We start from the raw sequence: 13,845 nt of genomic DNA, 5'->3' as shown, positions 1-13,845 counted from the left end.
TGTGCTGAAGGTTTCTGTGTGAGAAAGTGACATGCACTTTACTTAAATCTTTTCAGGGTGGTAGAAATCGCAGCCTGTCACTCCACCCACATATCCGCTGCCAAGACCCAGGGGGGCCACGTGTACATGTGGGGCCAGTGCCGGGGCCAGTCGGTGACCCTCCCGCACCTCACCCACTTCTCCTGCACCGACGACGTGTTTGCCTGCTTTGCCACGCCGGCTGTCTCATGGCGCCTTTTATCTGTAGGTAAGAAGACTTTGGCTCCATGTACCCAGAAAGAGTGGTGCCATCTACTGATCAGATACCAAGTCCAGCATATTTGCCAGTTGTGGGCTCTTTTAGGTACCAAAATGTTTTAGTCTCTGCTGACTTTAATATTTTCCCCAATAATAATCATATTTTCATGTCATGAAATATTCCATGGATATTTTTCTACCCCCAGTGCTTTCATTTTAATTGAGATCAAATTTATATATGATAAAATTAATAATTTTTTTTTTGTCTTTTTTGTTTTTACCGGTACCGGGGATTGAACTCACGACTGCCTGCTTGCAAAGCAGGCACTTATGCCGCTGAGCTAAATCCCCAGCCCAAAATTAATAACTTTAAAGTGTATAATGTAATGGCATTTAGTATATTCATAAAGTTATGCATTCATCATTTATATCAGGTTTTAGAATGGTTTCATCACTCTAAAAACCCCATATAGTGACATACACACACACCCCACCCATCATCAAGTTACATAAAGAGTATGTTAGGAAGAGTTAAGTTGCTGCTAAACTTAAAGTGAATCAAACTGAGCACTTCCTTTAAATTCATCTTACCAGCTTCAGCTATAATACTATGTCTATCAGTAAACATGATTAGAAAAAATAGAGTTTACTGATTGGGACCTTTTGGCCATAATTGTGTATACTGTATGTATAGGATGCATATCGACAGTACATCTGTACAACACATCCTGAGGTTTCTGTATCCCGCTTAACCTGGACCCATGAACCCATATATAAAAGGGCTCAACTTAACATGGCACAGATATTCTCTTCAGAACAATGTCCTGACATTTTTATTGTTAAATTTGGAAAACAAAATATGGTCATTGGCTTTATTTCCTAGATGGCTTCTTCCCTTTTCCAGCCACTAAAAGCCAGAAGTGATTTTCCCTTTCAGTTATGATCTCAGCTGAGTGTTAGGAGAAGGTCAAATGGTGAATTCACGCCACTGAGGAATATTTCTTGTCTGAAAGGAGGTATTATACTCGTTTCCAGGAACCAAGAGGAGGAAAGGTTCATTTCAACCCTGTGACTAGGTACAGAGGAAGAGGCACTAACACTTGTACTTTGGATGGGTGGGAGACACATTTTGACCTCTGGACTCTGCCTGTCCTAGTCATTTCCTTTTGTCCTGCCGTAGGTCAGGCGCTAGCACAGGGAAAGGTTGATTCATGTGGATTTTTCCAGCATTCCTCCAGGGGCAGAAGAACTGTGTTGTGGGGTTTAAGGAGGGTTGTAGGTTGAGGTCACAGGGCTTTGGCAAGTGATAATTCTATTACACTCTTTTCATGCAAAGAACATGTAAAGGAAGTGTTCCATGATTTGCACAGATGTTAGAATCTACTTACATATTCCAGGTTAGGCGATCACTTTTTTACTGTTTATGCTATTTTATATACTAAGTAAATTTGCTGTCTTTCTAGATAGTGTGAAAGAGCTATTGGTTGTATATTGGTTTTTAGAATTAGATGGGTGCTTAGCTTTCAGTGCATAGGGAGAAGTGGCCCTGCTGAGGAAGCTGACCACTTAGTATTCTGCTTTGTGTTAGGGCTGTTTCTTGGGCCTCCTTGATTGAAGGAAGGTCTCCTGGAAACTAACTCAAAACACAGCCCAGGTGTTCTTAGTGTTTCAATTGAGAAAAATTAATGTTTTGACCTCTAGACCTAGAAGAGAATACTCAAGTTTTGAGTGGCTGTTTCCTTGTGGATTACCTCTCTTTTTTTAAACACTCATTTCTCATGTCTAAGCATTTAAGACTGTATTTGGCTTTTCTCAATACTTGTTTTATGTGTAATGGTTTGTTTTGCTTTTGTTGTTTGCTGTTGTTGTTTTGAAGATGGAAGATACTTTGTGAATTGATTTGTCAAATAAGACATGAACTCTTGAAGATACCTTAAGTGGAATTATTCATCATGCTGCTACCAGTCTTTTGGAACTCTTTCATGTTCTGCTCGTCCCCTGAGCATTCTGTACTAATATTGTGTCTGCTTCCCTCAGAACATGAAGACTTTTTAACAGTTGCAGAGTCGCTGAAGAAAGAATTTGATAGTCCAGAAACTGCTGATCTGAAGTTTCGAATTGATGGGAAATATGTTCATGTCCATAAAGCTGTTTTGAAAATCAGGTATTTTTGTTATAGATCACTTACGTACCTTGTACAAGCCCTGGGTTTTAGCTCCAGCACTGACAAAAGGTTGTCAGTGAATTTTTACTATTAAAAATTCATTCATTTCAAGCAGAAAGCCCGTAGTTGGGAATGCTGGGCCTCTAGCCAGCGTACTCCTCTCATTCTCAACTAAAGGAAAGTTCTTTAGATACATACAGTAAGTGGCAGGAGTTTCTTGTAGAAATACATGGGAGGGAATAACTGTTAGGACTGTTCCTCACTGAAGTTGCTGTTGTGAGAACGAGGTACATTAAATTAGTTCTAAAGCTGGATATTTAAACTTTCTTGAAAATTTAGTTAAAGCCTATTTTGCAAATAATGCTTTTTTGCTCTTTTTTTAAACTTTTTATCGGTAGTAGGGATCGAAGTCACGACCGCCTGCTTGCAAGGCAGGTGCTTATGCCGCTGAGCTAAATCCCCAGCCCCGCAAATAATGCTTTTTAAGGCAACCAGAAAGCCATCTGTCATTCATTACCTAAAATAGTAAATGTCTGAACTGCAGCAGTGTTTGCTGAGAAGATGAACTGGAAGTGTTTCTCTGTGACCCTGTGCTCAGCTGGTGTGTTTCCTGACATTATGACCAATGTTCTTTGCTTAGAAAAGTATTTTTTCTTAATTTCTCGGATGGAATAATTATATAACTGGAGCCATTCTTTTAATATTTGAATGGATTTTGAAAATGTCTTTCTTTGTACTTATTTTAAATGGATTTGGAAAGATGATTTTAAAACTACATGCTATTTGTAAAAGTTTGTTACATTTTAAAGTTTTTTCTGTGTAATTCAGGTTGGCCTTGAGCTCACTATGGAGCACTGGCTGGCCTGGAACTCACAGTGATCCCCAGTGCTGGGATTATGGGTGTGCATCACCATGCCCAGCTAGTATGTAATATTTTAAGGAAATCTGATATTTAGAATCTTTTCCTTAAGTTAGTGGGTTTGTTTATGTAAATACAGTATGAAGACCCCACTTGGGCTTTCTTGAAGTAAAGATTGTCCTAGGAAATGTGTTTTATAAAGAAGTTTGTGACAGGCCTGGTGCAGAGGAAAGGGAGCAGGCCAAGCATAGAAACAGGTGAGAGCGACGCTGCTCCAGAGAGGAGTTAGAAGGAGGGAAATACCTTGTCAGATGGCGGAATAGTATTTAGTTTAACACACTCTGGTTGACACAGTTTTAAAAATAGATTGATTACATAAAACAAGTGAATAATTTCAGTGACAATATATAGGCAAAATTTTTAACATTCACTTTTGATTTTTTCCATTTCATTGTTTTGTGGTTGCTGTTGTTTTTGTTTTTTGGTCCTAGGGGTTGAACCAAGGGTCCAGGATCTTGTGTGTGCTAGGAAAATACCCCGTTGCTGAACCATGTCCCCAGCCCTAATTTTGTTATTCAAAATGCAACTCTGTGTCCCTTCCCCTCCTCTTCTTCCTGGACCACCTCCAGCAGAGCTCCTCCTCCCTGCCCGCCCCTCTCCACCTCTCCCCTCCCTTCTCTCCCCCCCTCTCACCCTCCCTTCTCCGCTGTCACCCTGCTCCCTTCCCCTTGTCTCCTCTCACCTCCTGTCCCTTCTCTCTTTCTCCTGCTCTCCTCCTTGATCAGAATGGGGACTGTGAAATGAAATTGTAGTCTGGGTTGTATGTGGAATTCTTAATATTTATTAGGAGATACCAGAAGTGACAGGGTACGTGGAAGGTGCACTTCAAAGCCCTTGCAGAGGGGATGTTTCTGTGAAAGCCCAAATACAGTACTTCAGGGTACCTCTGTTAGCTGTTCACCTGATTTTGTCACTTTGATTAGGTAATGATTGCCTCTGTTTTAGGTGTGAGCATTTTCGATCCATGTTCCAGTCCTACTGGAATGAGGACATGAAAGAGGTGATAGAAATAGATCAGTTTTCTTACCCCGTGTACCGTGCCTTTCTCCAGTACCTCTACACAGACTCAGTGGATCTGCCGCCCGAAGACGCCATAGGTACTGCAGCCGGGAAACGTTAACACTTTCAGAGACGTTGGCTTTCGTGGGGTTTTTAAAAGTCAGTGTCTTTAAAAATAGTACAGTATTATGTATTTATCATGGTTAATAATTATGGACAAAGTTTATGACTGTAGACTTATTTTAATTTTTTAATATTAAAGTATAAATTACTAGTGGGTTTAGCATTTTAGAAACAAAATGAAGGTGGGAATTATATTTTTACCCCTTTTTATTACGGAAGAAATTGTATAAAAGTATATTTTTGTAGGTAGGGAGAAAAAAGTGTATTTATTGAAATTCAGACATTATTTGCTGAGAAACTTCTGCTCCCCCTGTGTAGCGCCCTGGTCACCCAGATGAAGTATGTGTGCTTGTGAGCTGTGGGAAGTCACTGTCACCTCATTAAAACTGCACACGTCTTACTTTCAGGTCTTTTGGATTTGGCGACATCTTACTGTGAAAACAGACTGAAAAAACTTTGCCAGCACATTATCAAGTGCGGAATTACTGTGGAGAATGCATTTTCACTATTCTCTGCTGCAGTCAGATATGACGCAGAGGTAACCTAACAGCAGCAGCGCAGCTAACCCGCCCACACCTCACTCTGCTCTCCCTCTCGCGCGTAACACAGGAACCTGATGAGCAGCTCTCTGTTTAGGGGCTCAGTGGATCGGCTAACCCTTAAAAAGTGAAATCTGGCCTTTCTTGTGTCCTCCATTCACTTTTCCAAAGTTGATTGTTCCTCTCCTTCCATTTTTCACTAAGATAAGGACCTAACTGCCTGACAGCACAGCTGCCTGCCGGCTGGACCCTAACCGCAGCCAGAGGCTTCTTTAGTTTCTGGTCTTTCTCACTGTCTGTCTCGCTGTGTCTGTCAAGATCTGCTGTGCTGCCTCCCACCTCTGTCCTGTCAGAAGCGCAGGAGGCTATGTGATTTATATTGTGTGCACTCTGGAATTTTATCACTGTCTGATTATACCTCACAGTTACTCCTGCACTAGTTAAAAGCTTCCTGTGGACTCCTTTTTTTGTTTCTCTCTTTGCGCTGGATTCTCAGATCTGTAGTTGATGAATTACTGGGATTGAATAAGATTTGGATAAGTGAATAAGTTTTGAAAGTTCTGGAGGTGTATTTTCTTGAACTTAAGAAGCAAGTCATCAGATTGTAAGCTCCTTCTGAGCAGGAACTGGACCGTGTTCATCCTCCATCTGTAGTGTTGGAATGTAGTGGGCATTTGAATGTTTGTTCAACTCAACCAAGACAGTAACACCTAAAGGTTGGAGTAAAGATGATTTATTTACTGTTATGGTTGGCTTTACAAATTCATGGAGAATAAAATATAAAGAAGATTAAGGTATCTAGCTAAGGTGTGCATGTTAAATGACACAATAGCACTACTGTAAGTATTTTGTCATTTGACAAAGGGAGCAGATTTATCAGGGAATTTATCAAAGTGCTGCTCTGTGGTCTTTGAGGTGTAATAGAGGAAGCCTTGCTGTCTGTCACACTTAAGGACTTAAGGACTCAGTTGACCATTATGTTTTGTATTTTTGAAATTGTTCTATTTTTGTTTGAGGTTATATTATGATTATAAATATTTTTTAAAACTTCATGATTATAAATATTTGATAAGGTCAAATTGAGCTGATTCTGCAGCCTGACAACGGATGGAAGATGATCACAGTAAATTGTGTCTAACAGGAAACAGAGGTTTAGTTTCTTTCTTACCTTCCTGTAACACTTTTGAAATGTAGTCTTTTTAGATTTAATTTTCACTCAAGGATGCCATTTAAATTGGGTCACTGCTTTTCTCTCCTTTGGTATTGATTCCAGAACCGTCCCTGTGCTTTTCTATAGCCCTCTGTGTTCACTGATTCCGTACCCTAACTCGGACCTCGCTGAATCACACCACTCAGAACAACTCGGGGGGCGGCAAATATCTTAACCCTATTTGCTGCAAATTTCTTCCTTACCTTCAGCTAAAATTTACTCCAGAAAGTGAATTTTAGAATTTACAGAAAAAGCCTTATGCCAGTTTTGTCTATAACAGCTGATTGTTCCTTTGCTGGTGTTTATTTTTCTTATATTAAATAATAACACATTAAAAATTTGTTACTTTTCTGTTAAATAAAAAAAAATGTTATTTTAGAGAGACTGCAAAAATACTGCATGTGATTCCTGGAGCTTGTCATATTGTGGCCAGAACACATGTTGAATTGGGCTGGAATGCAGATCAGTGGCATTTGACTGCCGTGTAGGAAGCCCTTGGGTTCAACATCCAGTACTGCAAAAATAAAGCCACAAAAGAAGCCCCATATATATGTTGAATTGAATGAATATATCTATACTACTAAAAAGGGTATTTTTAAAAAGAATATTTAAAACCTAAAATCCACAAGTACTTCACATTCAGTATTATACAATGTAGAAAAAACAGGTAACAGAAACATGAAAGCGAAAGCATTGCTGCTTCTCATGGTGTCATTTTTAGGTTCTCGTATGATCTATATGAAGGGTTAATGTGCTTTTATATTTCACTTCTGTAGAATACAGTGAGTAAATAGTACTGAAGTATAAAAATCAAACCCACTTATATGCATTATTTGATTGGAAGCTACATTATAGTAAGTCACACTGCAAATTAATTGTAAAAGTTAAAATTTCAGCAGTTCAGTGTGTGAATAGTAAATGACTTTGCATCATGTAAGAGTCAGACACTAGGATGATGGAGACTACTGCTTCTCTTTTCTGTAAAGTCACTGTGGTACCTCCATGTCCCTTTTGGACATAATTTGAAGCAAATGTTCACAGAAAATTATAGGCTCAGTAGTTAAAAGATTTGTAGGGGCTCTTGCATTATGAATACATTATTAAACCTTCTTTGTTTCATAAAGAGAGACTTGGAGGAGTACTTAAATAGTCCTCCGGTAAAGACCTGAGTAAATATTGACAACCAGAGAGAAAATGGGAATAAAACTTCATCTCAGGATATATCAGCAGCATAGTATAAAACTTTTGAAATGCCTCTATTTATACTGATCCTTTTCAGTAAAATTTTGTTTCCTATATGTTTGTTTGTTTAGAGAACTTTACACAAAAATCTTACTTGCTGAAAAACTTATATCCTAATGATTTGCTTTTTTTAGAAGCGATAAGTGAGAGTTTAGGAATTGTTTGTTTTGAGACAGGGTCTCGTCGCGTGCAGCGGCAGGCTGGCCTAGAACTCACTTTTGTCACCCAGCCTGGCCTGGCGCTTACAGTGATCCCCCTGCTTTTCCCTCTTTCACAGAGCCACATTGAACATTTTCCCTGATGAACAGGCCGTGAAATCTTTGTTTAGAGAAAGCACCTTTATGTTTTCTTTCATTCTGAAAACATCAAAACCTACACTGACCTCAAATACTTACACTTGAAGTATTATAAAATGAACATGACTCTCTTGTCATCTGGGATGTATCGCAAGTGTGATACAAAGTATCCTGTCTCTAGGGGGGTGGTCCTCCAAGAAGTGTAAGGGTTCAGTTGAATTTTTGCTTTGGAATTTGAGGACTAGGTAAAGACTCCTAAGGTTGCACTGACATTTTTAAAAAGGTTATTTAAGTCCATCACTCCTCTGTGTTTTGTTACTAAAAATCTGTGGACTTTCTAGAGATGTATGTATAATGAGTGGAACACTTTAACTCTTTAAAGTTTTGGAAATGCATAGATTACTTCTTGGTGTTTTTGAGACAGGGTCTTGCTGTGTAGTTCAGGCCTGCCTTGAGCTTGCAGCAGTCCTCCTGCCTCAGCCTCCCGACTACCGGGATTACAAGCTTATGTCACCATGTCCAACTAAACTATGTCAGAATGGCAACTTTTATTGTAATCTTTCTTGCACATTATAAGTCTGATGATTTGCTTGAGAACCACTTGATAAAAATTTCACCATAGAATATCATATTCTTTCTAGTAATAAGACTTTATTCCATGGACCTTACAAAGATTTTTATTATGAACTTTTTTTCATTTTCTGATTAAATGATACTTCATCTACTTTCATTCTGTTGTGAACCTTTTTTAATTCACTGATATGACAATTTCTTTTAGTAATTGTTTTATAGTTAAAGCCTAGCAGTCTTTTTACACCTGGTCTTATTTGGGTAGAAGTTGGCATTTTGTAGTCTAATTGAAGAACTTGATCATTTGCAGAATGAGGGGAATAGCTAATATGTGTGCTTGTGTTAACAAGTGGCCTTAGTACAAGGCTGTTTGCCTAGTTGACCCATCAAAGGCAACTACTCAGGGCAACTACTGGTAAGTGAGATTGCTTGACTCTGCCACTGTCCATTTGAGAAAATGAACTGCAAACTCAGTCTCTGTCTGAATGTATTCAGTGGTTTCTTTTACATAGATTTGCAGTAGTAAAAGTTCAATTAGTTAAGTAAGCCAGATTTAGATTATTGTAAGTATTCTGTAGTGTTTGAAACTGATAAACAGTTGTTGAATCCTAAGATATACATTATCACCAGTTCAGATTAATTGGAAGGGAAGGGAAAGACGTTTGATGGAAATATTTGTATGAATGTATTGAGTGAATTATAATTAGAAGCACCATTTGTGTACCTATACTATATAGAGTTCATAAAGATTTTGCTTACAGTAATTTCTATATAATCAGATGAATAAAAACTTTTTCTTATACACTAAAATATCTGGAATTCCAGATTAGTAGACACAGAAGTGATAAAGTATTATGATTCCAGAATTTAGTGTATTTTTTCCTGTAAATTTGAAGTCATGTAATTAAAGTATAATATTTGAAGATTACTGTTTGATACATAGTTTGAAGAGTTTTCTGTGCTTATATATGGCTACTTCTAAAATTATATGTTAATTGTTTAATAGTTTTGATTACTAGAAATGATTAAATGTGATTTTTATGTCCTTGTGGGAAATTGGGCTGAGGATTTAGCTCAGTGGCTTAAGCGCCTGCCTGGCAAGCGCGAGGTCATGAGTTCAATCCCTGCCCCCCCCCCCAAAAGGGACAATTAGTCCTAAGAGCTATGTATTACATAGAAGCCTGCTTTTTCTTAAATAAGCATGAGTGGGAATGTTTTACATAGGTTTACATTTTAGTTTTTTATAATACATATAACATTAATTTCTACTTTTAGCACACTAGCAACCTCTTGAGTAAGAAACATGAATTCACACATTATGTTGACATTTTAAATGTACTTTGAATTACCCAAAATATAAAACTCTTGCAGCAGTTGGCCCATCACATTATCTCTTAATAGCTCCCTCCCTAGTAACTTTGCTGAGTTTATGGTCCTGGGCATCTTTCAGCCAGGGACGGGGAGCCTTTGCGTAAGGAAATACTGAGTGGTGAGAGAGCAGGAAAGGTGTGTTTGTGTGGGGCGCGCTCTGCCTGAATGCCCACCTCCAGGCCGGTGGCAATACGAGGTCAAGACCTACATTTTAAATACTCACTTTTAACCAGCTGGGAAGGTTATAAAAATTAAGCCACATGTGTTAAGACCTTGTAGTGTAATTTGATTTTATGTACCCCATCTTTGTATTGTATACATTCAACGTTCCTCCTAAATAAACGTGTTCAACATTTGAAGTAATACATCTATTAGGATAGATGTATAAATGTAAGTAGAAAAATGATTTTTAAATTGTTCTGGTTTATCATTTGTATATATTTTTTTCTTTCTGAATGTTGGCAGTTGGTTTTCCATGCCTGATGGAAAAAAATCTAATCGGTGAAAATACAGTTTTCTGAGGTTGCGTAGCTGGGAAACTAGTGTGATGTATGTATTCTTTCAGAAAGCAGGAGTTAGAGCACTTGCCGAATGTGTGTGAACCTCTGGGTTTGATCTGCTGTACCCCCCCCCCCATGCACACCCATTAGGACAGTGCAAAAGTGACTTTGAAGTTGTAAAGATTTTTTTCCTAGTCTGTAATTATCTCCTGACCACAAATATTCATCTTGTTTTTTTTTTAAAAGTCTCTTCTTTAATCCACACCTTACTTTTTTCTGATTTCTAAAATGTAACAAAGCCGTTGTATGGATTAAAGTGTTATTTAGCATTGTGCAGCAGTGTGTTGAGTATAACTGGACTGTATAACCAAGGAAGAATCCCCTCCCCAGGAGTCACATTTGAATTTGGGGAACCAACCATTGTTTTTACTGTGTTACAAGTAGTACATGTTGTTCTGGTCACTGCTTGCCTAATTTAAGGCATCTGGCCTCTCAGCAGTGTTTTGGGGAAAGGTAAAAGAGTTGGGGTGAGGTAACAGAGAATTCCAAATTAATTTTAAAAGCCCTCTTCTTGTTTTTATTTTTGTTGTGTGTCCAGGATTTAGAAGAATTCTGCTTTAAATTTTGCATCAATCATTTGACAGAAGTCACACAGACTGCAGCATTCTGGCAGATGGATGGCCCTCTGCTGAAGGAGTTCATTGCGAAAGCCAGTAAATGTGGAGCCTTTAAGAACTGAAGCTGCTGGGGTGCGAGTGTGTGCTCTGGGCACTGCGGGGATGTGTCCGGCTGTGCTGGACAGGCAGCGTGATTCCGCAGGTAAAGCCTATCTGGTGGTTTCTGTCACATCTCAGACAGTTTTTGTAGGAATTCGTGAAGGATGTATGGCTTTTTCTGAGCCTATTTTAAACAACCTTTTTTCAGAAACATTAAACGTAACCTGTCTTAACACTTGACCTGAACACTAAGAAAAGTATGCAAGTGTAGCTGCTGTTGTTTTGAGTTAGAGGACTGCGGAATTCAGAACTAGGAAGTTGTACAGCTCTCCTGGGTTATGTGTCAGAGCCCTTCAGTGCCAGGATTGTGTTTGTCAGTTGTGAGGTCTGTGCAGGCCTGCCATGGAGGTACCCATGCTCAGGCTCCCTCCATCCGGTGCCGGCTAGTACCCTGCTGTGAGGGAGAAGGTAGACCAGTTGGAGACTTTTGTTCCTGTGCTTTGCTAATGATGACTTCTTAACTTTGAGATGTATCAGAATAATATCCCCCTTGAGTTAAGCCTATTAAAAAGTAGTCATTCTATGCTAAGATTCCTCAAGATTAAAGTCATCAAGAATAATAATTTATAACTGTCTATTAAAGATTGACAATGAAGGAAACTTTGGATACAGGCCAATGTTTTATATATTAGAATCTCCAGCATTTATCCATTTTATGAGTTGAATTTTAGAACTAAAATTTAAGTTAACTCCACCTTTTCCCTTTGTAAGAGAAAAACAATGACATATATAGGATTCCTTTGCCTTTCTGTTATGAATGATAAACCAGGCCTGCTATGTTGACTTGAGAAATGGTCCCTAAAAAGAACTTTCTTTTACAACCTAATGAAATTTGCTTTATCTGTTTTATGCAGACCAAATTCCATCACAAACTTACTTACAAACTTCCACTTGTGGTTTCTTTTTTGTGTTAGGTAGAATCTGATAAAATTTGATGTTGAGATGGGAAATCATGGTTTCCCCAAAAAGACCTCATTTAAGTTTCTTTTTCTGGGGGGGTGTGAGGGTCTGATTATGAAATAAGACCTTGGAATTTGAATGGTTACCTCTGAGTTTTATCATGTGTTCACTGAGCTTGTTTCAAGAACAAAACTTGGTCCCCCTCTCTGGTTCGTGAAGTCATTCCCGTTTGTGTAAGTTCCCGTAATGTATTCCACCTGCTGCTGAGAAGGCCCCCTCTGGACTGACGGCCTGAATGTTTCCACAGCCACATTAACAGGAGAAAAGAAGTACTCTGTAGCCACTGTGTTTTTACAGGTGAGTAGGGAGTGAGGACCCAAAGATAGGAACTGTGGATAAGCCAAACAGCAGCAAACCTAAAGTCCCAGCCCTGTACGCCCTTCCTTGATCATATCACACAATGACTGAAGCTCCGTGGAACTGTTAGGTTAGAATTAGCTCTGTAAAAATGGTTACGTGGTGAATGAGCATCAATTCGATTATAATAGTGTTTGTCCCAGTGTTTTGTAGGTATATGGTATGAAAACTGTTTACTATTGCTTACTTGAAAAAAACCTTCAAAAGCACAAATTAAAGTAGTAGATCCATCTCCAGAGTTTATTCATTGGAAAAAAATATCGAGTTCCTAATATAGGTGAAGAACCACTTCTCAGATTACTGAGTAATTTGTGTATGTATGGTAATGAAGAGAACAAGTCCTTCAAAAAGTACTTTTTAAAGACAACACTGTCTTATTTTTTTACTTGGTTTTGTTGTTACTCATAGCAAATTAAAACTGTCCTTTAATTTTTTTCATGTGATGTAATGGAAACCAAAGCACTCACATTCTTAAAATAACCTTGAATGTACTCTTAAGCTTCTTACTGGAACAATGTTTGATACTCTTGTATATAGGCTGTATTTATGTAATATTTCAAATGATATTAATAAAGTAATCCTTTAAGGGAGGCATGTAGAGTTGTTTTTTCCCTTTAGAAGTTAGTAATAAACAGCCTTAAAAAGGAAATTGTGACATGGTGCGGCATAAATTAACTATATGTGTTTTGTTTTGTCTTTTTGAGACAGGGTTTTGCTACACAGTTCAGGTTGGCCTTGAAATTGCTTTGTGAATTGTCAGGGCTGAGGGTGTGATGCACACCTGTAATCCCAGCACTCAGGAGGCTGAGGCAGGAGGATCGCTGTGAGTTCAGCGTCAGCCTCCTGAACTACAAAGACCTTGCCTCAAAAAAAAAAAAAAAGTTGCTCGGGGAAGACAAATGCTGCAAATTCAAGATCAGAGAGACAGAAGGGTGACTACCAGGAGTTGGGAAAGAGGAATGTGGAGTTACCTAATGGGTAGTTTGTTTTACAGGATGAATAGTTGTTTTGCATACGTACTGGCTTGTACATATACTGTATATTTATAAATTGCAGCGCTGATAGGTTTTCTGTCATATTTTACCATAATATTTTAAAAAATATTTATTGGTATGGGGCTAGGACATATTACTATCAACATGTGAACTCCTTGATTCTCAACTGTACACACAAACACTTCATAAAAATCTTTGGATTTAATTCCTATTAAAAATGAAGTTTAACTGTTGTCACAGAAAAATATAACTCAGTCTTTCACTTATATGTGAAAGATAGACATACTCCTTACTCTTAAGGAACATATAAATTGTTAGAGAAAATACCAGCTTAGGAATTAATGGTTAGGAAAACATTTAGAAAGCTTTTCAAAATAGAGAAAACTGAACGGGGTTAATGTGACAAGCAATTCTTCTGAAGGTGGTTGGTGCTGTTTTGGCTGATCTCCAAAAACGGGTAAGTAGCATGAGCAGAAATTTACAGTTGGGGACTAATCTTCTAGAACGTACCATAGGCCAGTTAGTATGGTTAGAATAGAGAAAATATGTTAAGGTGGTTTTAATTTTTATTTCATATTCCCACTGTT

At 38.3% G+C, this 13,845-nt stretch overlaps 1 protein-coding gene across 8 annotated transcripts in view; it reads left to right on the top strand.

Moving 5' to 3' along the window:
• The window catches only part of Rcbtb1 (RCC1 and BTB domain containing protein 1), a 47,646-nt gene extending 34,793 nt beyond the window's left edge, over window positions 1-12,853 (top strand). For all 8 annotated transcript variants that reach the window (XM_003477487.5, XM_063232801.1, XM_005007076.4 and 5 more), the window contains 5 exons: window positions 57-247; window positions 2,275-2,401; window positions 4,266-4,417; window positions 4,850-4,980; window positions 10,769-12,853. In XM_003477487.5, coding sequence (XP_003477535.1) covers window positions 57-247; window positions 2,275-2,401; window positions 4,266-4,417; window positions 4,850-4,980; window positions 10,769-10,909 — 742 coding nt within the window. In that variant the 3' untranslated portion in view covers window positions 10,910-12,853. The remainder of the gene's footprint in view (window positions 1-56; window positions 248-2,274; window positions 2,402-4,265; window positions 4,418-4,849; window positions 4,981-10,768) is intronic.
• The last annotated feature ends 992 nt before the right edge of the window (window positions 12,854-13,845 follow it).

This window comes from Cavia porcellus, unplaced genomic scaffold (assembly GCF_034190915.1).
Source record: "Cavia porcellus strain 051 isolate PalLab524CR breed Dunkin Hartley unplaced genomic scaffold, mCavPor4.1 scaffold_21, whole genome shotgun sequence".
Taxonomy (NCBI): Eukaryota; Metazoa; Chordata; class Mammalia; order Rodentia; family Caviidae; genus Cavia; species Cavia porcellus.
The sequence above is the reverse complement of the archived record's forward strand: the minus strand, read 5'-3'. Positions and strand labels throughout refer to the sequence as shown.